At 45.4% G+C, this 25,892-nt stretch overlaps 1 protein-coding gene across 1 annotated transcript in view; it reads left to right on the plus strand.

Annotated features, from left to right (window-relative positions):
• PLCL1 (phospholipase C like 1 (inactive)) overlaps window positions 1–25,892 on the plus strand; it is a 205,625-nt gene that overhangs the window by 155,556 nt on the left and 24,177 nt on the right. Inside the window, exons 2-5 of the mRNA XM_062579197.1 lie at window positions 6,925–9,396; window positions 11,825–12,028; window positions 21,583–21,658; window positions 25,086–25,195. Coding sequence (XP_062435181.1) covers window positions 6,976–9,396; window positions 11,825–12,028; window positions 21,583–21,658; window positions 25,086–25,195 — 2,811 coding nt within the window. The 5' untranslated portion in view covers window positions 6,925–6,975. The remainder of the gene's footprint in view (window positions 1–6,924; window positions 9,397–11,824; window positions 12,029–21,582; window positions 21,659–25,085; window positions 25,196–25,892) is intronic.

Here is a 25,892-nt window from a genome sequence, read left to right on the forward strand (position 1 = left end):
GGGTGCTCTTTGAAGCTTCTTGACTTTGGTTTTGGGGCCCTAATTATAAAACTAAGTTGAAAGAATATCTTCACTATTGTACACCAGAAAGTAAACTGTTCTTCCATTACATAGACTTCCATTTTGGGAAATGTTTCCAGGTGAAATCTTTACGCGCTGCTGCTTTTTTCTTTCGCTCTTGTTTTTCATTTACACAGCAAAGGCAAATTTTCTTCAAGGTAAAATTGAGTAAGTTTGGTAATGCTAATGTTTATATATTAAAGAAAAAAAGGCAATTATTGAACAGCAAATCAAATTTTCCCTCAAAAAGGCCACCTGGCTTGGTCCGTCGTCATTAACATCTGCTCTCGCAATCTGTGGAGCTGTGCAGTCAGCCCCGGTGGGACGAGCAGCGTCCCCGAGGCTGCTCGTGGGAGGAGGCTGTGTCGCTGTGATGCCTGTATGCAGAGGTAGCTGTCTGGTGCCATGAGCTGTCAGCATGGATGAGTTTTGAGCCTGTAGCCTTTTTTTCTGTTGACCTATGAGTTGTCAGAGTGGATATCTGATACTTGCACCCTACAGCCTTGCCAAGAAAGATTACAGGGAGTTCTTCTCTTTAATTTATTGTGATAGCAGAGACCATAATGAGAATCAATAAAATCTATAAAATGGACTATGTCAGGATGGCCAGGATGGGAGAATGGTACACATTGTTAAACCAAATAGCTGAAATTCAAAGAAGAAATCTTTGTGTGCTTGTAATGAATATCAGTTTCTAATGATTGTTACTACCTCTTGTAACAATGTCCCAAAAACGTAGGCTGAAACTTTCAGTTACATCTTTGACTAGATGGACCAAACATCATGGGTGCATGAGATGTGGTTGCAACCCTGGCCTCAACACTGACTTTCTGTGTTCTCTTGCATGGTTTAAATAAACCTTTCCTGTTCTGGTTTACCTAATTATAGAAAAATTGTACCATCATTTGTCAACCTGTTGTGATGTGTTTTGAGTGCCATTAGTGACACATTCATTTAATATTTAAGAGAAACCTTTCCCATCACCACAAATAATATACACCTTCAAGAATTTCAGGCACTAGGATTCTCCCTGAAGTATCTAGAAGTGTCCCAAAAGAGCAAGATGAGTATCCTGATACTGAAGCTCTCTTGCTTTAAAACCTGTAGAGCTAATTAGATTACTGTGGGGAGGGGGGGGAAGTGTGTAATCACTTGGCCAATTAAGTAGATGATCTGGTGTTTCTGGAGCAGATACCTTTTTGGATGCACTGTTTATCATACCCTGTTTGTGAGGACATATGAAGCTGCCTAGGAATGATTTGCTAGTGCTAGGTTCATGGGAAATGGCAAAGATCAGAATAAGGTTTCTCTTTCAGCAACAGTGGTACTTGGTGATGAAAATGTAAATTGTTTTGGGGGAAATAGGTCTTAATTGCACTTAATTGTACTTGACAGTTTTAGCTTTCAGCATTGATACTGAGTTTCACCTCCTTTCACTGGACCCTGCAGCTGTTTAAGGGCTTTCAGTGCCTTCTGCTAGTGATGCTTTCTGCCCTTGCTCTGTTCCTCAGCAGAGTCCTGCAGCATTGTTGGTGGTTTAGAGGCCCTTCAGATAATCTGATTTTAGGCTAAATAATGTCTGGGCTTGACTTCTGAGTTCAGGGATGCTGTACAGCTGTTACTACTGCTCTGTTTCTTCACTTGTATGCTCAATGATTTCTGTCCTGTAAGTTTTGGTAAAGGGGCAGAAAGAGGTGGAGACCATCTTTTTTCATGTTTTTTCTTTTTTTAAATCCCACATATTTATTTGTGTGAGCTCTTTGATTTAAACAGTACAAGATAGATTGGTTGAAGGTTGGGGCGGGCAGGGAGTTTTCCCACAACTGCTGGTGGCTGGCTGATCGCGCTATTTATGTATGCAGGCCTTCTGATGCAGGCGACGTGTTCAACGGGAAAGCTTCTGTTGGTTTGAGATTGTGCATAGGCTGGAGTTGTGAATCAGACTTCTTTGGAAAAGTCATTTGCAATGGCAGGATGCGGTCAGGCCAGCACGTCCTTGACGCTAGCGGGGTTTGGTGCAGCTGTGCACACGCTGGGAGCTAAGCACGTGCCGGAGTGTTCCTATGGGCGACGTCTTGGGATATTTCCAATTAATGCATGTCACAAGGCTCAGGAACAGGAGAGAAGATGCAGCAGTGATGGCTGGGATACCCTCTATAGGGCAACCTAAGGATCAAAGGACACCTCAGCTGAGCGTTGGCAGCGCTGACCTCCCCCCCCCACCCCATGCAGCAGAACCAAGCGGGGGAACGTCTGTCACTGCACTTGCTTTCCTGTGCTCAGGGAAAGCAGTGAACCTTGCATGTGTTTCTGGGAATCTGACTCGCCATGGACATGTTAGGGAGGCCCCAGGACTGAGGAATAAAAAGGCAGTGAAATAGTAACTAAGTATTTGAGCAGAAATCGGTTTCCGTGTTAGGTATCAGTTGTGAAGTGTAACCGCTACAGCTACCGTAAGAAAAAATGATAAACTGCAGTTTTACGCCAGCTGCTGTGTGATCCCTTCGGGTCTGGTGCACTTAGCTCTTGGAGAACGGTTGTTTCCTGCAGGGTTCAGGGGAGCATCGCATTGCGCTTTCTAATCGGGTATGTGCTTTAGATGAACGAAGGGTATCAGTTGCTCTGGTGTGGGTGAATGCTATGGAGTTTTTTGGTGATTTACAATGTGAATGCTTTTTGGTGAATAGCAGAAGAAAGCAGGTTTGCTATTTATTCATGGAAGATCTTGGCAGCTTTTAGTTTGCTGGATGTCTGCAGTCATTCACCTTACTGGCCTCCAGTGCAAGGTGACCCGGGGCAGGCACTTAGCCTTTAGAAACACTGCGGCCCAAGAGTATTTTTAGCTGAATGACTTTCTTAGAAGAGTAGTATGTAGAAATTGGATTAAGTAGAGACTTAAAGAAAATAATTAAGCTAGTATTAGGAACTTAAGTTCAGCATAAAATCAGAGGGGAGGCAAAGAGCCTAAATTGCCTCTTCAGGCTCTGGTGTGAGCAGAGCCAACGGCCAGAGGGTGTGTTGTACAGAAAGCCCTTGTTTGCTCCCATCTGCTGGTGTTCCCTCGAGCCAGAGCTGCGTGGCCAGGCTCGCTAGGCACCAGGAGCTGGGGAGGCTCCTTCAAGCAGTGGGCGGGTGGCACAGCAGAGCCCAGGTTGAGAGGGACAACGTTTGAGCTTGCTTTAAGCGTTAGTTTAAATGGCTCCTAATCAGCTGCAAGGAAGAGAATAATCTAACTTTAAAAATCACCTTTGAATGTTTTGCTTGCGTAGGGATGGGAGCAAGCTGATGCACTGGGGAAACTTTCTCGCTTCATGGGAATATTTGGTAGTGGAAGAGGAGGGCTGGGTGGTCATTGGAGCTTCTTCGTGGAGCAATGGCAGCTGTGGCTGCAATTAGGTCCCTGACAAGGTATTTGACGTGTGCAATGTGAGTGAAGGAGGTCCTCTGATTTAGATCTAATAAAATAGTAGTTGAAAAAAGCTGTGCAGACGCATGTTGAGTGGTTGCAAAACTAGCATAAATACCTTTTTGGTAACTATGAATGAAAACTGTCATTGAATCTATATTGTGTGCAAATTCAGCAGCTCTCATGTTGAAAGATTATAGTGTTGTATAATTATTATGTAATTATATGTTGCATAATACACTTATAATGTTCCTATACTATAGAGACCCTGAGGGAAATGCCTGATGTGGTAATAAGCTCGGTTAGCCATTGCAATTTTGTAGGGTTTGTGTATATTATATGGTAGATTGGAGAGGTTTTTTTTTTGTTAATGTAAAATAATCTTATCAGTAGCACTGAAATCCTGTTGATTTAAGGCAATTAGTCCTATGGATTAGACTTGAATTTTATGCAGTTGATAAAAAAAGGTATGGGGAAGTCCTACTAAAAGATGAGGAATTATAGCTGTAAAATTATCATGTCCCTTATCTAGCAGCAAGTACAAAACCAGAAGTACCCATCAAAGATAAAAGTAGAGAAAGAACACAGAGGATAATCTAATTTCCTCCAAATCTCTGCGAGGTTAAGAGTGAATATTAAACTTCTGATGATTCCCCACAAGGCCAATTATTTTTATCACGTTAATATCTGAAAAATGGCTGATGAAGTCCATGGCTTATTTTCATCAAAAAGTACAGCCATATCTGAACTAAAAATACATGGCTTTTTTTTTCTGCAGAAACAAATTAATGAGTCATATAACAAATTTTTCTTCTCCAGCAAAAACAAAATGGCAGACCTGGAGGTAGATCAGCTGCGATGCTATGATGATTTTTCCAGATCTGGCCCTGAGGAATTACTCCTTCAAGGAGTGAATCCCTGTGGACTTAAAGACCATTAATATGCCTTCCTGTATGAGAAGCATTTGTACAGGACATCTGGAATTACTGTAATCTGTTCTGATAAACCCAAGACTGCAAATATCACAAGTCTCACCTCTTACAGGAGAGGAGATTCTCAAGTTGAGAAACGGGAAAGGTCCCAATCACATTCTTTTGTAAGAGCTGAGTCCTTACAGTGTGCATGCCCAGTGTTTTCCAGAATTTCTTCATAGTGTAAGAAATAAATTTTAAATGAAAACCTAGCTTTTTGTATTATCTCTTGATTCAGTCAGGTGGGACTCTTGAGATTGACACCAAATAGTACAGTGCTGTCGTAATACTGAAGGCTCTGGATGCTCTAGCTGCCACTTATGTGAATTCAGAGTCTTTGGTTGTTTTTGGAACTTCAAATATTCGGCAATAGTCTCAGTATGGTATTTCAGGTGGAAATTATCATGAAAATATGAACACAGAGTTGTAAATATTGTTCCCTTAAACCTAAAGAAATGAGAAAGAAAAGGCTCTGGTAGAACCCATAGGGTAATCAGCTGCATTCATTTGTATTCAGTAGTATCTGTTGCCTGAAGATTTTCATGGCCATGGCTGTATTAAAAGGCAGTATGTTAATGCAGGAACAGAACATTTTAGCGGAAAATTGTAATTAGAAAATTAGCTGACCCAAGCCATTGGTTTCATTGACTTTCTCCTTATTTTTTTTTTTTTTTTGGCTCTGATTTTTGCAATAAGTACTGCAATAAATGGCTAAAGTAATTCCTCTTGTCAGTAGAAGTTGCTGTGTTAGTTTAATGAGAAATTGAGAAATCTTTAACATAAGTAGTTTTTTCCCAGCAGATTCCATGCCTTTAAATCTAGTTTCGAGGAGCTGAGGTTTTGGAATATTTTGGATGTTATTGCAGAGTAAGTGATGAGAGCAATTACTCAGGACTTAGGAAGTAGAAGTGTTTATACTGACTAACTTGCTGGAAGTCTCTGTACAAAAACGCGAAAGAGTGAAGGCGTTCCTGCAAGGTGCAGGGCCGATGCTTGGTGGCTCGGCGAGCTGGACGGGGTGCTGGGGGGACATGGACAGTAAGCAGCAGCAGAAATGCAGCGACGGTGTGGTGGAGGGCCCCGCAAGAACCCGGGCTGTATTTAGTGTTTGCAGAGGGATATGAATTGGGGTAGGCTGGTTTCAGTGTCTCCAGGCAGGTCCCCCAGGGCCCTTGGGAAGCTGGTCCTGGTGCACCTTTCGCGGCTGGGCCTGAGGGCAGAGCCTGGCGAAGGCAAAATTAACAACAAAATTACCTCACCCTGAGACTTCTCCTACCTGAAATCCAGGCAGACAGGAGGTGAGGGAGATGGAGAACCTGGGAAGTGTTGCTGATGGCCAGGGAAATAGGAGGGAAAGCAATTTTAAGTGTTTCAATATTAATTACAGCCTTGAATGGTGTTTTCAAAAAATATTTTTTTAAGCTGTTGGATAATTTATATACTAACGGAGTAGAAGATGATCATGCAGAGCAATAAGAATGATTTACAATCATTGTGAAATGTTTTGAATTGATAACAGGTGGGGAAAGATTTAAACGTAGCTGCTGCACTAAAATTACTGAAAGCTTTTCGGGTAGCTAGGTATATATGCAGTAGCAAGCTGGGCAGTTGATGTTGAAGAGAGTTGAATGTGGATGGATAAGTATTTTCTCCAAAAGAAATAGAAAACATGGCCTGAAGACAAGGGCTTTGGGCTTCTTGACTGGTCGTTGTTTAATTTTCCCACTGCATTTTGCAGTCCTGGTACACAGAAAGTGCCAGAAAAGATAGCTGGTGAAGTGGATGGAGAGACAAGAGAGCATGAGGTAGGTTCAGGTTGAGCAGGAGGTAAGCAACTTCTCCTGAGAGCTGCCGCGGGAGCCGCAGGGGAGCTATGCCGTTGCGTGTGCAGCAAAGGTGGGCTTCTCAGCCTGGTGAGAACGGCCTTTTGGCCAGGAGTATTAACACACACAAAGCAAGAACCCTTCAACTTGCCTGGGTGCACACCTCAGGGATTTGACTTAGGACTGCTGTTTGGTTTTGTTTTAGTTTTACTTGAGGCAGCCAAGACTGTGGAAAATAGGCAGAGTAAAGGCAGGACAAACTTCCATTAAGCAAGACTTAACTGAGTACTAGAGCTTTCCACAAGACATCTCTTCCCACATTTGCTTTGAAGATGCAGATGATATAACCAGATCCCATCTCCTTATGCCCGTAGCTAATTGCTGAAGGGAGATCTGGAAGGGACTTGAACCACCTACAGATGCCTCTCATGAAAGCTTGGTGTCTGTAATGCTGCCATCAACCAAGTCACTGTATGGTTACATTTTATAGCTCAGTAGGGAACTGAGTTGTGGAAAAGGATAATATGCTGTGTTTTGCAGTTCAGAAAAACATGAATTATTTTACATAAACATATCTTCCCTATTAGTTATGTACTTGTGGAAAGGCCAAAGAAAACTTGCTAATTTTTTCCTCTTTTTTCTTTTTCATCTATTTATTCCACAGGATCCTTCAAACCAAAAATGTGGAAGAAAGAAAACGGTGTCCTTCAGCAGCATGCCATCAGAGAAGAAAATAAGCAGTGCTAGTGACTGTATCAGTTTTATGCAGGCTGGGTGTGAACTGAAGAAAGTTCGTCCAAATTCTCGGATTTATAACCGTTTTTTTACTCTGGATCCTGACCTGCAGGCTCTTCGCTGGGAGCCTTCCAAGAAGGACCTTGACAAAGCTAAGCTTGATATTTCTGCTATAAAAGAAATCAGATTAGGGAAGAACACGGAAACATTCAGGAATAACGGGCTCGCAGACCAGATTTCTGAGGACTGTGCACTCTCCATAATTCATGGTGAGAACTACGAGTCCCTTGACCTGGTTGCCAATTCAGCTGATGTGGCCAATATTTGGGTATCAGGATTAAGGTACTTGGTTTCTCGTAGTAAACAACCTCTGGATTTGATGGAAGGCAGCCATAATACCCCACGGTTTGCATGGCTAAAAACTGTATTTGAAGCAGCAGATGTTGATGGTAATGGTATAATGTTAGAAGATACGTCCGTGGAGCTAATAAAAAAGCTTAACCCCACTCTAAAGGAATCAAAGATTAGATTAAAATTTAAGGAAATTCAGAAGAGCAAAGAGAAACTGACAACGCGAGTAACAAAAGAGGAATTTTGTGAAGCATTCACCGAACTTTGCACAAGACCTGAAGTTTATTTCTTACTTGTGCAGATATCTAAAAACAAAGAATATCTAGATGCCAATGACCTCTTGCTGTTTTTAGAGGCTGAGCAAGGAGTGACCCATATAACAGAAGAAATGTGTCTAGATATTATACGCAGGTATGAACTTTCTCAAGAAGGGCGGTTGAAAGGATTTCTTGCAATTGATGGATTTACTCAGTATTTGTTGTCCCCAGAATGTGATATTTTTGACCCAGAACACAAAAAAGTTGTCCAAGACATGACACAGCCGTTGTCTCATTACTACATCAATGCATCCCACAATACATATCTAATCGAAGACCAGCTCAGAGGACCAGCTGATATTAATGGTTACGTCAGAGCTTTAAAGATGAACTGCCGGAGTATTGAACTAGATGTCTGTGATGGCCCAGATAACGAGCCCATAATTTGTAACCGTAACAACATGATGTCGCCACTTGCCTTTCGAAATGTGATTGAGGTAATAAACAAATTAGCTTTCTTTGCTTCGGAGTATCCCCTTATTCTCTGCCTGGGGAACCACTGCTCGGTACAACAGCAGAAAGTAATGGTTCAACACATGAAGAGGATCTTCGGAAACAAACTCTACATGGAAGCACCTTTACCATCGGAAGCCTACCTCCCGTCACCTGAGAAACTGAAAATGAAAATCATTGTGAAGGGGAAGAAGCTGCCCTGTGATCAGGATATATTGGAAGGAGAAGTCACAGATGAAGATGAAGAGGCTGAAATATCCCGGAGGCTGTCAGAGGACTTTTCAAGGGAGCCGAAGCTAATCTGGCTCTGCAGAGAATTGTCTGACTTGGTGTCCCTATGCAAATCTGTTCAGTACAAAGACTTTGAGACATCCATGAAAAACCAAAATTACTGGGAAATCTGTTCCTTTAGTGAGGCGGAAGCTAACCGAATTGCAAATGAATACCCTGAAGATTTTGTCAACTACAACAAAAAATTTTTGTCCAGGGTGTACCCGAGTGCTATGAGAATAGATTCCAGTAACTTAAATCCTCAAGATTTTTGGAACTGCGGTTGCCAGATAGTGGCAATGAACTATCAGACCCCAGGACCAATGATGGACCTGCACACTGGCTGGTTTCTGCAGAACGGGGGATGTGGGTACGTCCTCAGACCTTCCGTGATGCGTGACGAAGTCTCCTACTTCAGCGCCAATACAAAGGGCATCGTCCCAGGCGTCTCTCCACAAGTCCTGCACGTCAAAATAATCAGCGGGCAGAACTTCCCAAAGCCCAAGGGTGCGTGTGCAAAGGGGGATGTTATAGACCCCTACGTTTGCATAGAAGTCCATGGGATTCCCGCGGATTGCACAGAACAAAGAACTAAAACTGTTCAGCAAAACAGCGATAACCCCATTTTTGATGAAAGCTTTGAGTTCCAGATCAACCTACCAGAGCTAGCCATGATCCGTTTTGTTGTTTTGGATGACGACTACATTGGGGATGAGTTCATAGGCCAGTATACCATCCCACTGGAGTGCTTGCAGCCCGGATACAGGCATATACCGCTGCGGTCTTTTGTTGGAGATATCATGGAGCACGTTACGCTGTTTGTTCACATTGCAATAACTAATCGAAGCGGCGGAGGAAAGGCCCAAAAGCGCAGCCTCTCGGCGAGAATAGGGAAGAAAGCGAGGGAGTACACCATGCTGAGGAACACTGGCCTCAAGACCATTGATGACATCTTCAAGCTGGCAGTGCATCCGCTACGAGAGGCCACTGACATGAGAGAAAACATGCAGGTATGACGCTTCCGTGGCACACGTTGCTGTGTGCTGAGCGCGAGGGGAGCTCCTCCTGCGAGCCGCTGGAGGGCCAGCTTGCTGCAGCTGGCGGCCGTGCTTCAGACCCACAGGCCTGCCGAAACCTTTAAACATACTGGCCGTGGAAAGCTGATGCTTACAGCTGTTGACTAACAAGTGTGTGTGAGGTTCGGCAGAAACGTTTGAAAAATCAGTGTGTCCTCGATCTCTGAACGCATGCTTTCCTGCTTGTGCTTATGTGAGAGAGCAGAGCTGAGGGTTCACATGTGTCCCCAGGCCTCTGGCCTTATAATCTTCATTTCCTCACCCGTCCTGAAAAACGTCAGCTAGCTTTTGTTTGGCCAGCTCCAGGAAAATTGTGCTATTGCTTTGCCTTGTCTGCGCGAGTAGAAGCAGCAGTCAGGGCACGTGTCGCTAAGGTCTCGTCTGCACCAGAGAAACGCGCTCTGCTAAGAATAGCCCGTTGGGCTGCGCCGCGTGGCCACTGCTCGCAGCAGGGCTGCGAATGCCTAGCATGGGCCCGAGACGCCGCTCAGCTTACAGTTCCCTCTCTGCTGAGTAGCTGCACCATCCCAGCTGGCAGAGGGCCGGCACAGCCACCAGTAGCACAGCGCGCTGCAGAGGGTCTCCTGGCACAGCGTCGGCCGCGCGGCCCTCGTCACACCGCGGGCGCTCGAGGTTGAGCTGTGCCGTGGCCCGGCACTGACCTGTCTGCCTCGCGCTCTGCTCTGTGGCTGCTGGCAGTGATTTTGCAAGTTCAGTAATGGTCAGTTCAATTCAGGGGGCTACCCAGAAACAAAACTGAGCAGCGTTAAGCAAGGAATTTTCCTTAATAGAGAGCTGAAATCAACCATAGCTGTCTCCTTGGTAAAACTACAGAAACAATGCACATTCTTTTTCTTGAAAATAGGAGAAAAATTCATAAAACTTGACTGACCCCACTCTTCTGGGCAAGTCTAAAGCGAATTAAATGTTGGCAGCTAGAAAAGTTTACAAAATGACGTGAGTTTTAAATTACTCTCAGAGGACTATCCTTAGCATATTTCTAAGAATGGGAAACTCTTCCCAGCCTTTCCTTCCTGGCAGGCCTGGTAAGTCGCTAGTCTGAACCTCTGACTCCACCTTCTGTCTCGGTCAGGGTTAGATACGGGAGGTATACAGAGGAAAGTACTCACTGAATCGGACTCAAAAATAGCGTCCGTGTGCCTCCCAAACTAAATTTCCACACGACATCTTGTTCTCAGGAACACTTTGTAGAAGACACAGTTGTTAGGTTTAACTGCATGCTAATTTGATTAATGGGAAAAGCCCCTCTCAATTTGTTGGGCGTTTTCTCATGACTGCTTTTCAGGACGATGTTGTGGGGCAGCACTTACAAGCTATGGGTTGTTAGAATATTCTCTTCCCTAGATTTTTTGCATTTTAGTCATAGTATGACTCAATAGAAGCTAAATTTCGAGGGAAGTCAGCCCCAAGTCCACTGACTTGGATGATAAGTAAGTAAATTCTGTCATGGTAGTTTGGTTTCACCTGTGTAGCCAGTAGTGATTTTCTTACATGTGACCTTTTAAGGGGAAGGAGCATTTCTGCTGCTCTAAGATGTGATCATGCAAGGCTGGAGACAGAGTGTTTTTTCCTGCCTGCCTTTCCCATGGGAAATATGAAGTCTGTCAAACTCATTCTTGCTGGAGGATGATAATGGCTGACGAACTAGGTGATTATTGCTTCAAAAGCACCTGGAAGCCGAGCACTAGAGAAAGCATTTTAGGCAGATTGTTTAATATGCCAGAGACCAGACCTTGTCCCTCTTGGGGCTTGGTTTGTGATGCAGAGCGGCTGCAAAGCCAATGGCCAGGATTCCTGGCTGCTAGTTGGGGCTGGAGAATGAGACTGGGCCCTGCTATGGGTACCTGCGCACGCTGGTCACCGTTAGCCCTGCCATTGGCCCAGGTGCTCCTCCCGCCAGAATCTCTGCAGACCTGAGCTGAACGTCGCCTCTCTGGGAATGAAACACCAGGCCCTTTGACCAAGGACTGGTCCTCCAGAAAGCCAAACCTGGGAAGAGGTTGTTTTTCTTAAATTCAAAAAAAGGCAGAAATCGCGTTGTTCAGACCTCCTTGTCAGTAAGGAAGTGAAAGAGGACACAGTTCCATTTTCTTTCTTTTGCTCCTCACAGGTCACCTCTTAATTCTGAATCATTTCTTATCCCCAGCAATGCTATATTCTGAACACCTTGAACACCCAAAGCAAAACATACCCCTAAAATCCCCCAAACGATAATGAGACTCTTCCAACTCAAAGGCCACTCCAAGTCTGTGTGTAAGTGGGTGTGGGGAGGAGAGGGAGACCTCATGGCAGACGGGGACGTGATGGGAACGTGCTGAAATGTTTCTCTTCCTTCCCACAGAACGCAATGGTGTCGGTGAAGGAGCTGTGTGGGCTCCCTCCCATCGCCAGCCTGAAGCAGTGCATCCTGACCCTGTCCTCACGGCTCGTGAATGCTGACAACACACCCTCGGTCACCCTCTGCATGAAGGATGCCTTCCCCTACCTGGAGCCTCTGGGCACCATGCCCGACGTGCAGAAAAAGGTCCTGGCGGCGTATGACCTGGTAGGTGCCTCTCACTGTGCCCTGCGCCTTGCCTTGCCGTCGTGCACCGCTGCTCACTAGCTGTCCTGCACCTGAGCGTTGCGTAGATCACAGTATGTGTGTACAGTGCGCTGCGATTATTGCAGTAGCTTATGTTTGTAACAGAATGGGGAATAAGTTGGGGACATCAAATTGCTTCCAGAGACCTTAAAGCACCAGGAAGGGTGATCAAATCTTTGACTAGCTGTTCAATCTGCAAATGCACTCCTCCTTTCCATCTTGTTTTTTGCTGTTATAATGCACTTTCCAGGATTAAATAGGTTAAGGGGAAAAGGGAGGCACTGTTCAAATTTAAAGATAAAAATACTAAAAACACTCCAAAATAACCTTTGGGTTCTTTCCAAGGAGTTCAATACTGCTAGAAGGTAATTAAGTTTTGGTAATAAAATATCAGCTGTGACAGTAGCAGGATGAGGATTTGGAAGTCCAGTTGTTTGCCATATTTTGTTTGACCATTTTTGGACAGAGTTCTTATATGGTGTGATATTTGCCTGAAAGAGCAGATGCCACATAAATAAGAAACTTTTTTGTCTTTGGAAGCCTACTTACACAGATGTACCAAAATGAACGTGTCACCAGTTATCTTTGTAGTTCTGTACTGAAGAGGAGAAATGGGACATTTCAAGGCCTTCTTGTGCTGTGGAAATAGTCTTTTGATTTCAAAAGGTGAAAGGTCTTTTTCAGATGCAGCCGGAACATTTGTATAGCTGTTTTTAAGTAATGATTATGGTCATATTTATCTCTGATGGAGGACGATGTAGCTCTAATGCCAGGAGGCAGCAGAAGGGTTCAGACTCGGCTATTAGGGAGAGGAGGGAGTTCTGAACCTCAGTTAGGGTTGATTTGAGCTGTGATTCTGGTTAATGCGAACACATTACTTTAAAATACTTTTACCCACTTTGACTTGGGGCTGCATCTTACCTTACTAAAACTTCTATTTGTTCTTGAAAAAACAAAAACCAGATTTAATAAATGTTTTTGCTTTAACTTGGATAGTTACCTTTTCAGGTAATGTCAGTAGCCAGATATTGAAATCTGTTCTGTCTTTTCTATGTTGAAAAAATGAATTGTCTATATCAATCCTGACGTGTGAGAACATAACATTTGTGTCTTGGGGAGGGATTTACTGTTTTAACGTTGTGAATGGACCCTACTTGCTATGGTGTTTGTAGTGATCCAAGGCATAGTCCCTTTTAAAAAGGAAATGGTGATGTGTATTGGGCTTTCTCCCTGTTAGTGCGTGTGACGGGTTAATGCAGGTAGGCAGTGTGCCACTCAGCCGGCTCTGGCAGCGCGAGCTGGAAGGCTTCAGGGAGCCTGCAAGAATATTTGGGGATAGAGAGAGGAACAAGAAGTTTAACAAAAAGGAGTGGTTTTTTTTGTGCTTTTATTGTCCAGGAAGGAAGGCTTGATAGCAGTGCAAATGTTGGTAGAATGCAGTATTAAATGTTTTGGATATGTTTTTTAGAGACGTGATATGCCACAGTTCAACCTGTTAAGTTACTGGTAAGTATGACTTCAAGGAACTGGACTGACATACTTGCTGCATGTTTTTATTTCCCCCAAAATGCCTGTTCACCTCAAAGCGCTTTTTGGATGAATAGGTCTGAGAGCAGTTTTAAAAATAAAACAGCCTCTCTCTTGTATTAATGGGCTATATTTCTTAATCCCTTTTACAGTAGAAGTGAAAAAAGCTTGGTGCTAAGTCTCATAGCGGAGAATTGCGAGGTGAGGGTCTGTCTCATTATTTGAGGTCTGAAGCGCAGGTGGCTTGAGTGCTAGGCAAGCCATTCCTCTCCCTCCGCCTTGGGAAACATCACATAATGCAGAGCTTTTTAAAGGTCTGTTTTCAAAAGTAATCTCTGATTAAAAAAAGCCACAATGTGTTGGATTTTTTCCCTATCACTGGAAATTGTCATCAGAGCATCTCTTTTCTTCAAGGAAAGTGTAAACTCTGCTAGTATGTTTAATGGGGCAGAGAGCACGCTGACACTCCAGGCAAATGGAGCTGCAAATGCTTTGAGACCTGTCACCACGATCTTGGAAACAATTTGGTGTCTGTTCTCCGTCCTTAGCCTTTGTCAGCAGCGGCGTGAGACAAGGGCTGCTCTGTGCAATTTGTTTGTTTTGTCTTGCGCAATTAATTCTACCATTGTGCTCAGCCTTTTTTTCTTTTTTTTTTTTTTTTCTTTTTGAGAGGCCCTATCAGAATAAAATTTAATATGCTGTGTTTAAGGAACGGCAATGATTTTCCAAGGCTCTTTTTCCTTTTCTATATAGTTGCATTGCAGTGTTTTTGTGGAGCTCACAAATAATGCTGTGTCTTGTGGAGGAAGAGGTTTTAAGGTCGATACTGGGATGTATGGAAGTTTCTGCAAAGGCGAAAAGAGAGCAGGATTTGTTAGAAAACAAGAAAGTGGGGTGGAACATTGCTGATAGAGTAAAAAAAATTTTGAAAAATACGTAAACTACCAGAAATGTGCTTTAGAACCACCAACTTGCATACAGTTTTGATTGTTATTATATGTAGCATGTGATGAATACATTTGGAGAATATTATCATTAATTGAGCACATGCTTCCTCGGGTGGTACAGCGCATCTTTTACAGGCTGTTCCTCCGACCTTTGCTTTCCCGCGAGGAAGGGCTCTGCCTTTGCCCTCCCCGGCGGCTCCCCTTGGGCTGCGCCAGGCGTCAGCGGCTGCTAGCTCAGGTGGCAGCGCGTGCGCCTGGCTTTGTCACCCGCCAAGTCGGTGCCGCTGCTCGCTGATCTCCCCTGGAAGAGGAGACGCTCGGTAAGAACAAAAGTGATGGGGCCCAGCTGGAAATGACAGATGGTTGAATTATTCATTGCAAACAGTTATATGCAAAGCTAAATTTTTTTTTGGTCGGGAATTGCTCAGAAACAGACTGTGGTTTCTCTGTCTGCATGGTATATTAATTTGCTGATGCAAGCACATATTAACTTAGTGGTGCTTGTGCACTTTGTTTTTTGGTTGTTGGTTCACCATTCCTTCACCTCCAGGATTAGATAGATAATTGAATCATTTGAAAATCAGAAGTAATGAACAACTGATAATAAATGTTCTGATTTCTGCCCAAATCTCCTGGCTCTCATGCATACAGAAGTATTCCTATAAAAATAAAAGAAGCTCCACATATGTTTTTGAATCTCCAGTAATGAAAAGTGCAAAAAGGTTGGACAGCGAAGTGTTTTGGTGCATTTGAAGGGTTGTTGCTGGCACGAGGCTGGTGGAGGCGGGCGAGCAAGGTGTGCGGAGGCGTCGGAGAGGCACTGCCCCGCTCTGCCTGCTGTCGTCCTTCACGCTCGGTCCTTTCAGATTTCTGTGTCTTCATGTGGGCAGGAGAGCTATTTATTCCCAAGGAGAAAATTTATTTTCCTGTTTCACGTGTATGCAAAATGACTGAATGGATTTTGGTAAACTTTTCCAGTGAAATTTGTATTTCAGCTGGGACAGTGTCATCCCCAGAGGAACATTTTTCACAGTGCTCTGAATAACTGAGGACAAGGGGTGTTACAAAGCACAATATTCAGTGCCAAGTAAGTGTTATAATATGCTGATGTCAAACACGGTCCAATGCATGGACATTCATGTTAAATTAATATCTGTTTTCAAGAGTTTTGTATCCAAAATTGGACATAGACTGGGAAAGCAATTTTTTGATTTTTCTCCTCTTATAACTCTCTCCTTAATCACAACTCTTTCAATTTCTTTGATATCTGCATCCATTAGTCCCTTCTAAAATAGGGCCTAAATATGATCAGATCAGAATTTTTCTTAACAGAATGAGATTCTAGTTGGCTGCTTTAGTTTGTGCATTGCAGTGTAAGAGTGTTCAGAGCTGACCCTCCCCAGTCCCCCCGCTGTTAGTAGATTTACAGAAGGCTGCTCTTCATGTACCAGATCACATCTCATAAAGATTTGACACCATATTTCCCCTTTGCTTGCAAGAAATACTTGTAAGCAAAAATACAAAATTAAAATTTAAGGTTAATTTTATTCAGTTCCTTCAGCAGCCTGTGTGGATAAGATACTTCAAATGTTTCCAAATGATGTCACCGTTGATACCTGTTCTTCTGGGAATAGTTATCAAGACTGGGTCAGTCCCAGGAAAATGCTCACTTTCAGAAACCTAACCTGAAGTACTTCGGGAGAAAACTGAGGTGGTGTACATGACCAGCAGTCCTTCCCTCGTCCTGCAGCCTGTGGACGTCCCTGCTTTTGACCAGACTGGTTGGCACATGATTAATTGCTTGGCTGTGTCACATCCCAGATGTCTGTGAGAAACGCTTGATGCTAAAGAGGGAATCCTGTTTAAACTTTCATGAGCTCCCTTTGCACTTCAGATGCTTTTCCAGTTGGCTCTGTTTCTGTAGCGGAGAGGCTCGGTACTCTGCTCCTTACCTAGGCAAAGCTCTTGGCTGCCTGGGGAGGGCCCAGGAGATGCAGGAGCAGCAGCAATGGGCAGGCACCTGAGAGCAAGGTTTTTTTGAATTTGATACTCAGGCAGTTCCTGCTGTAGACTCTGGAATATTTATGAGTAGACTCTGAGCTATCCCTTCTGTATCATTTATCTTCCTGGCAGGAGCCATGCTTTAATTTGCCACCAGGATTTTTTCCTGCCTTTTTTGTCTTTTTTGGTGAGAGACTGCTGTGTTAATTCCCTCTCCCCTTTTCGGCTGGCAGCGTAGATCGTAATAAAAAGAAGGAAAAAATTGGTTCCTTGCACAGGAGTTCACTGAAGTAAAAAGAAATAACGTTTTTTGGTCATTTTGTACTGATCCTTTGACCAACCTTTACTACATGCAAGAAATAAACCTGTTGATTTCTCGTGAGTTATAAAAAAAAAAAAAAAAGTTTGTTACATTTATTGATCTTTGTAATTAACACTTAAAAGAAGTGTCAAAGCTAATCAGTGTACTCTCTGCAAAGCCATATGATTTTAAAGTTGATGTTGCATGCTAAAATGTGGTGCTTAAATGAGACAGGTCAGTTATATTTCCAAGCCCTGGTCCGTTGCACGTCCTGCTCTTGGTGGCTGTGGAGCAGAGCCCTTGCTGGCCAGGTGTTTGTGAGAAGCCCAGTGATTTTAATGGGGTTCTTCAGCTGGATAAGATGAACCAAGTTTAAGGTTCTTGTTTTCAGCATTTCATAGGAATATTTAGATTAAATGAGCTATTTTGTGGGAAAAATTAACGTATGCAGATGAAATCTTGTATTCCTCACCACCATTAATTCATTAAACATGACATTTGCTTTGGGGACTCAAGCCCCATGAATCTTGTGTCAGTCTGAACGATGTCTTATTCAGCGTTTCCTGCGCTGTGTCTTCCACAAGTTGGTAAGCACCTCTGGGACTTGCAAAAAGTCCTTGTATCCCAGCCACCATAGAAACACAACAGGGTGACTGTGGCGGGAATAGCAAGGCCCTCCCTCGGCTCCGGATGGCACTGAGGAGTGTGGACGGCGGGCACAATCAGTAGGAGCCTGAGGTCTGTGACTTCATCTCTACGCTTTGCTGTAACATGGACACAAAATTCAGAATAGTAGCCTCCATAAATTCTCTTCTGAAGCTGATGTGAAGTAACTTTTGGTGAAGGCAATGCTTTCTACTCTCTGTTTGGCGTCTACCTTCCAAACTCCGTTGAAGGTAGTGGCTCCCTTTCCTCCCCATTCCCTCCTGCTCACTTTAATGGATGCGTACTGTTGGTCAGCAAAGCAGCTTTTGAAGTCTCTGTAACAGAGTCAGTTTTTTTGGGGTTTCACTGCTGTTCTTGTCCACTTCTTGTAGTTACGGTCAACACCCATCACCTGGTAATATTTGTCATCATCTTTCTGACACGGCAATGTGAGCAGCCCTGGCAGTCCCGGCAGCTGCAACAGCTGCTAGAGGTTTCCTCCCTGACTTGGGGTGGACCCAGAGATCAGCATCCAGCTACTGAAGGTGGCTTTCTAGTCCCTGCTTCTCTGGGATCAGCCCCAGGAAGCTCGGCGTCTGGGAGGTAATGTTGCGGCTCGTGGATTTCCTTGGCACCTGGGAGTCCTCTTGCTTTCCGAGAGGCGCTCGCCAAGCAGAGCTACCGTTGGGGAGTGGCCTCCACCGCGCACAGTGGCCCTTCCCGGGCCGAGCGAGGGTCCCTGGCGCCCCAGAGCCTGTGCCTCCACGGCAGCTCTGCAGGGCACTGGGGTGCCTGCTCACCCTCCTTTGGGTCACATGCTGGCCCATCTTCAGCACTAGTTCCTGTGAGTGGTTGCTAGTTACCCAGTATTGCAGGTGACCCTCACAGCAGTTACCTCCTAAACACATTCAAAGTGCTGCCCTGTATGTAAGTGGAAAAATTGTGAGAGGAGTTGAAAAAAAAAAAAAAAAGTATTTTTTGGATTGCTGTCTGGTTTTTTTTTTTTTTTGTTGTTGTTGTTGTCAAGGACTGTGCTTTACTACAACCAATCAGCTCGTTGCCATAATTTTATCCCTGTATAGCAATTACTTGCCTGTCACATCTCCAAGTCTTTCTCTGGTTGCTTGAAGTGCTTCATCCATGCAGCAGCCTGCCGCTACCCCGTTTTTACCTGTGCGTTCAGGAAGGCTCATCTCATGGCAGTTGAAACTGCACACACAATTCCTGTTGGGAGCAGAGCCTGGCTTGCAAAATAGAGCCACTAGGTCCTATACACAGTATTTTCACAGGTGGCAAAGACATCTTAGGCCTGCCAAAGTCATCTCTCCTGGTCAGCCCGGGAGTATGACGCCTGCCTGAAGTGTTGTTTCCCAGAGGAGCCTTCAAGCACCAGTATGACCAAAGGGGGCTGCTTGCTTTAGCTGCCGAGCCGAGGAACTCCAGGTTAACTCCCAGGACTTACCCTGGGACAAAGGCTACGTGTTGTTTTACTGCCGCGTGAGAAAACAGTAACAGGTTAAATTCTGCCGTATGATCTGTTTCTAATTGTTTGTTCTTGCTGAGGTGAGAGCAATGAGACTTTGAAGTCAGCATCAAAGGAGCAGAGGGCTGCTCCACCTCCCCTGCAGCAAAGGAGAATTGACATCCCATTGCCACGTTCCTCTTAACAACATTTGTAACTGGGGTTAGAAACCTTCATGTCTGAAAGTCCTAACGCAGCCCTACCAGAGACTCTAGCAAGGGGTCCAGGAAATGGAGGAAGATATGGTCAAACTCAGTTAACCAAATTGCATGTAAAAACTCATGATTGTCAAGGCTTTGTAGTCGGATAATTTCCAGAGGGTCTGCTGATAACACAGTTTTTTACATACTGAAAATTGCAACGTTCGTAACTTATGTTATAACATGTGGGTACGTGAGCATTGCGCACTTTGGGCTTCTTGTCCTGACTTAGCTGCGTTGGCCTTGCTGGGCAAAACGTGCAGCCTGTTGGCCTCTCCTTTGCCCTGTGAGTTACTGGAGGCAGAACAGGGTCTCTCCCGGCCCTGGGGCAGCTGCGTCTGAGCTGGCTGCGGGCTCCTCGGCCTCTTGCTGTGTCCGCAGTCACCTGTGGTTTTGGGGGGATCCTGACTCTCTTTGCTGGTCAGACCAGCTGCAGCATTTGTGGCTTCAGCTCAAAATGGCAATGTGCAGGGGTTCAGAAAAGGCAGAGGGTGGGTACAAATCATCATTTCTTCCCAGATTAAAAGAGAAGATATCAAAGAGAAGAAATCAACTGATGCACAAGCAAGCCAGCAGTAGTGAATGACAGGCAGTGGGCACCGTCTGAGCTAATTTCAGTCTAGGGCAGATCCACTGGGCATGTTTTCTTAAATAATATTGTGCTCTTTAGATTTATTGAGCCTCCTCCTTTCTGCATGGGGAGCTGGTAATGAGTTTTCTTTCTCTTATGCTCTTGTTTATGTCAGAAGCAAAGGTATTTTTGTTAAATGAAACCTGTTCTAATAAATATAGTTAGAAGTGGAAATGACATGAGCAGCAAAGCTTGGAACTGAATTTCACCAAAACTTGGAGCTTTGGGTGTGACATGGAGAAGCATCTCCCCTACCCTGTGTGTAATTAAGATAATAATACATGCTAATTTAACCGTATTGGCTTAGTACTTTCATACCATCTTGCACTAAAATCATCTGCATTGTGTTTTAATGCAAGGGGAGAGAGGGGCCGTGACATTATCCTGATAGTAAAGGAAGTGCACTGAAATCAGCTCTGCGCTGCCTCCTGGCAAAGTCCCACTGCGCCCCGTGCGTGTGACTGTGCTAATGCATGTTCGTTTGCCCATGTTCCTTCTCCTTTCCTCAGCCCTCCCTGCTGATGGCTGGACGCACTGGGGGGATTTGGTTGTGCCGCCCGTTTGCACGGGGCCTCGGGCATGATGGAGATGGGAGCTGGCACCAGCTGCCCTCCTGACGGCACCCACGGGGCCGAGGTGCTGCGCTGCCCGACCGATGCGACTGGCTCCTGCGCGCTGCTCGGGCTGGTGCCTCGGCTCCCGCTGCCTCTGCCTGCGTGAAAGCAGGAGTGCTTCCACAAAGCTTTCAGGTGGTAGCTGCTGCGATTTCAGGAGGTAAAATGAGGAAGTGATCAGGTTGCTTCCTTTTTAGTTGGCGCTGCTTTTACGCTGCTTGAGTTTGGCTTTTGTGGTGGGAGTCCCCAGAGAGTGAGCCTAGGCGCAGGCACTCCCTGCCTGCAACAGATGGATGTGCCGCCCTTCGCGGTTTCGCAGAACGTAGCGTTGAGATGGTTTGCTTGCTCTCCTGGGCTGCTGCAAGGTCTGGGGAGGTTCGTTAGCATCAAAGCCAGAAAGCAGGGGCAGGAAGAGAGGTGCAGGAAACTTGTTTTGTGATGGGCAGCTTGTCTGGTTCTCTCTTAAAGCCCTAATCCAGGGAGGTGCATAAATATGGATATTGCTTGAAACATGTCTTGTTGAATTAGCTGCCTTTTTTTGGTTTATTTCAATGGAAATTTTGCTCCAAGCTGTTGGATTTGGGTCTGAATTTCTCCAAAGAGTAACTCAAGAAATGTCGTAGCTGTTTGAACCACTGTAGCGCTTAAAGCTTAAGCGTATACTTAGGTACTTCTTGAAACTGGTGCTATTCATGATGTGGTAACATTGCAATAACCACTTAGGTTGAGGGCCGTGTTTATTTCTCATTTCACTTAAAGAAAAGGACTAATTAGCGTTCAGTTTCACAGAGTAGTTTTTTTTTTTTTTTTTTTTTGTTTTGTTTTGTTTTGTTTTGTCTGCTAACCCTATTTTCTCCTGGAACCATTTCTGTTTCCTTTGCATTATTTGCAGTGGTGTCATACTGATGTAAAACAGCTGATCTGTGACTTCCGAAGCAAAACGTTTCCTGAGCAGCTGTCACTTTGCTTCATACAGACCTGGGAGATCTGCTATGGAGGAAAGATCCCAGCTTCTCCGTGTTGCTTGCAGAGCTCCCCTTGAGCTTTACCTTTGTCATGCTTTTCTGTAGACTCAGTGTTGCAGGAAATCCTAGTAATGCCCTTGTTTTCCATTTGTTTTCTGACAGATGATCCAAGAGAGCAAGTTTCTTATTGAAACAGCAGACATCACTCATGAGAAGATTGTGCAGTGTCAGAAAGCAGGTAACCCATCTATACTGCGCCATTCTCAGTGGAAGGGGGGAAATGGACTGTAATTTTCTCACAGCTTGCGATTAGCACTGTGTCCTTCACCCGGCGCTTAAGCACAAGTGTCCTGATCTTGCCATGGCACATGCCACCCTCCTCAGGCAGCAAAGGAAGCTCAGGGTTACGGGAAAAAACCTCAGCTTTCACCTTAAATGATATTTTTCCATCTGCCCTACCAGCCCCCAAGCATATAATGATGTTTAAATTAGTCAGATGAGCTAGAAAGCTAGTTAATTAAAAAGAGAGAGTGAGAAGCCTTCACTGAGCTCCATTTGCTACCACAGTCGTTCCCTTAAATACAAAGCAGGCAAAGTCCCTGAAACCCGCGGGACTGACCTCTTCCCCCTGCCCTTCGCCTTTACTTACTCCGTTGTTGAGGTTGATTTTAGAGCTTGGGAGCTGAAGCCAAAGTAATTTCGTTGCGTGACAGCTGAACCTCATGGGTGTGCATTATACGTGTCAGGTACGTGGGCCCAAACCAGTGCGAGTGTGCTTCAAGCAGGTTATGTGGCACTGGCATGTTACCTGTGCTGCCTCTGTGAGGAGAGGCATCTGGGCCACCCCAACGCTGTCCGCTCTGTCTCGCTGCTGGAGGTTCCCACTCCTTTCTCAGTTTCTGTGTAAGCCTCTGCGATTCACACATCAGCTTCTTGCAAACCCATCTTCACTAGCTGCTTGGGGCAGTGAGCCAGATGCTAAACTGGGGCACGTTTTCCAGAGTTTCCTCTGATACAGGGGTGGGAGCACTGTCAGAGGTGGACTCCGTGTTTGGAGGTGGTAGGATATTAAACCTCTACAACTAAATTTATCAGCTTTCAGATGTCTAAAACCACGCTGAATCAGTGCATGCAGTGTATTTTTTTTAGGGGGGTTACACTGCTAAATTAAATCTTTTTTTAATTGATACATTTGTACAGCTGTGCTTTTTTTAATCTGCAGCAAGCCGCTGAAGGTCAGTAATGCAAATGCTTGCCCCTGCACATAATACTTGTTTGCAGCCATACTCTTGTGAGACCACAACAGTCATAAATACTTCTGTCTCTAATAAGCATTTTCAGATTTGGCGAGCAACACAGACCACAGCCATTTGCTTCTATTAAATGTAAATAGTGAGTGAAAGTGATGCTTTGTAGTAAATCCGTTACTTCATCTTTTTTATTAGAGTGGAGGAAGTCTGAAAACGGTTTCAGCAGTAGCATGGGGTACGGGAGCGGGGTGGGATGTGGGCTCGGCTCTCGGGAAGGGATTGCTCGGTGTGTCTGGCTGCGGTTCCTGAGCCTCGTCGTCCTGCTGCCGTGCACGGCACCCACGGGTCTGCTCGAGCCGCGAGGGAGCCCACATCAGCGCGGTGGTGAGGCAGAGAGCTGTACAGTGCTCTGCCCGCCCCGACTGTGGGCCCTGCTCTGCACACAGCCAGAATAAATCCTGCCACGTCCCCAAGCACCGGGGTGTTTGCGAGCAGAGCCCTGGTGAGATGCGCAGGTAACATGGCACAGGGCCCCCATCACCATAACAATGTCAAAAATTGGATGCAGGTCCCCTCTCCTCCTTTCCCCCGCCATGAAGACTAATTTCTCGAGTCTGTTCTCCTCTTAGCTGCTGGGTCAGCTTGTGTTTTCGTGTGTTTTGCTTTGTTACCCTTAAAATCTCCTTGCAAAGTGAGAAGGCAGATAAGGAGGTACGAGGTGCTCCTCTGCAGCCGCAGGATTTAAGACACAGAGGAGGAGAGGAGTGGGGGAGAGGCTCCTGCCTTGGGCCTAGTTGCTGATAGTTCATTACACACGTTACTTGGGCAAATTCTTCAAACAATACTTCCAGTGTAGCAAAATCCAGGGCTCAGAAGTTAAGAGATGTTGGAGGTAGAGTTGCCTGCGGGAAGCCGTTCCCCTCACCCGGTCCCGCTGGCTGCGTGTTCCCGCTGGGCCTCCTGCGGCAGCCCGGCCTCCCGCGCGCCCTCCCCACAGCAGCCCCTGGCGCTTCTCGGTTCACTGCGCGCTCAGTGAGCCCGGCGCGGGGACCAGCCTGTTGCCACGGCCTTGGGGCGCTTCACGAGCAGGAGCGTCTCCCTCTCTCCGGTGCAATATTTTTTCTGCAATTTACCAGTGAGAAAGGGAGATCCAGAGGGAAAAATGCATGCGTGCTATGTAAAGGCAGGTGCTGAAGACTATTAGCCTTTATTTTTTTTTTCAGAGGACAAAACAAGTCATTTGAAATTTTCTTTTTTTTTCCTTCCGCCACTTGCTGTAGTGCAATGATTTGTAAGTATAGGGGTATGAGGTGCACTAGCAGGGAAAGCTTGCTTGAAGTGAAATAAATAATTTTCCAAAGGACTGTTTTCCAAATAAAATGTTACAGGAGCCCTGTTGCCTTAGATAGGCAAATCCTGCAAGTGGGCAAATCTTTGGAAAGGGGGTAGCAGAGAAGCCTGGCGTTGTGCGGGGTTGCAGTGCCTCTGCATGTGTCCTCACCAGGATCTCTCTGATGGAGTTTCTGTGGAGCTCAAATCCGTGAGGGACGTTTGCCTTAAAGCATTAGGGGAGGGAGAGCTACGAAACAACTGGGGATTGACCTTAGCTTGTTTGACCAGGATGGGCTTCAAGGGTGAGCTTCGGAGAAATTTGGAGCCCATTTGGCCTTTGTAAAGCACAAATGAAGGCAGTATAAGCAGCCCTGTCTTCATCCTTGCCAGTATCTCAGAAATATTTGCGTACACTGTGCAACTCTTCCAGAACTGGAGGGATAATGAACTCACTAAGGTTTTTTATTTGATCCTGAATTTTCACAATTCATATATCCAACAAAAGATTTTCAGACATTTGCCACAGCACCTAGCAATGAAATGCAGCGATTCCCTGGGCTCTGGTTAGCAGTTGCACTTCAGCAGGCTGCAGCAATAGCAAGGCTGTAATTAGCAGTATTCGACTGTGAAATAATTTATCATTGCGAAGCGCATGGATTTTTCTGTGTGACTGTGATTAAGATTGATGATGAGCTATACCCCTGCATCTGTGTGTGCAGTGCCGAGCAGATCTCTTGCATGTCTATCAGACTGCCTTCCCCATGCAAAATCCCCCCTGGAAGGGGGGCGGCAAGCAGTTGCCTTTTCTCGTGCTGTTGCCAGCCATGCGGGCTTTTGGAGGAGCGTTGTTTGCGTTGGGATCAGACGTGTGTCTGTGTAGAGCCCCAGCAGCGTTCAGAGTTCAGCGCGAAGGGGAAGGGCAGCCGCAAGGAAGCTGCTCCCCAGGGCAGATGGTGCCGGGGAAGGGTGGAGGGAGTGCAAAAGGGACTTGGGAAGTACCAGCTGCAAGGCTCAAAGTGCTCCGTGAACACCGCGCAGGGGAAATCGCTCGTGCACTGTGTGACGCACTGATCCGTTTTTTAGGAATGGAGTTCCACGAAGAGCTTCACAACCTTGGGACAAAGGAAGGCTTGAAAGGAAGAAAATTAAGCAAAGCCATTGAAAGTTTTGCGTGGAATATCACAGTGCTGAAGGTAAGGAAAGAAAGCGCCATCCTATGTCTCTTACTAACTTTGTCAACAAACTTTTGCTCTTTTAGTTCACCTGTTGGTACTGTCATTCTAATGTTGAAGCAACATTTTGTTTTAATTGGACTTATAGATTACTCTCAATTATTGAGATTTATCAAATCTTTCTGACATCTCTGGACTGGAAGCGGTGGAGTGGAACTTATCCAGGCCTGAACGAGAGGGTGTAAAGATAGTTCATTGGTTTGCATGCATGAAGACCTGGTCTTGGTCGCCTGCTCTGCTCCACGTACCCTGAATGGTGCCTGTTCAAGGTCACCAAGTCTCAGATTGAAGTAACTTAAATTCTACGTGTCTGGTGTCAAGTAACTTTTGGCGGGCTCTGGGCCTTCCAAGGAGCCTACCAAATGGAGATTTTGATGTAGGAAAAATGGAGGCCATCTGAGTATGATTTAGTGTTCACTGTTGCCCATTTGTAAAGTGAGGACAACAGCTCCTCTAGGTGGGCTGGGTGAGTGGGCTGCCAGAAAAAACATGAGAGAGATTGTAGATGCTGCCGAAGTGCCTGGGATGTTTGCAAAGCAGAGCACTATTTAGAGATCTAGAAGAGGGAGGGGTGAACATCCCTGTGGCCAGGCTGTGCAAAGCCTGGGTAAGCCCATCGCCCGCAAGGCTTGAGCTAGTGGTTGTGCGCTGGTGAGGC

The sequence above is a fragment of the Rhea pennata genome, chromosome 6, assembly GCF_028389875.1.
Source record: "Rhea pennata isolate bPtePen1 chromosome 6, bPtePen1.pri, whole genome shotgun sequence".
NCBI lineage: Eukaryota > Metazoa > Chordata > Aves > Rheiformes > Rheidae > Rhea > Rhea pennata.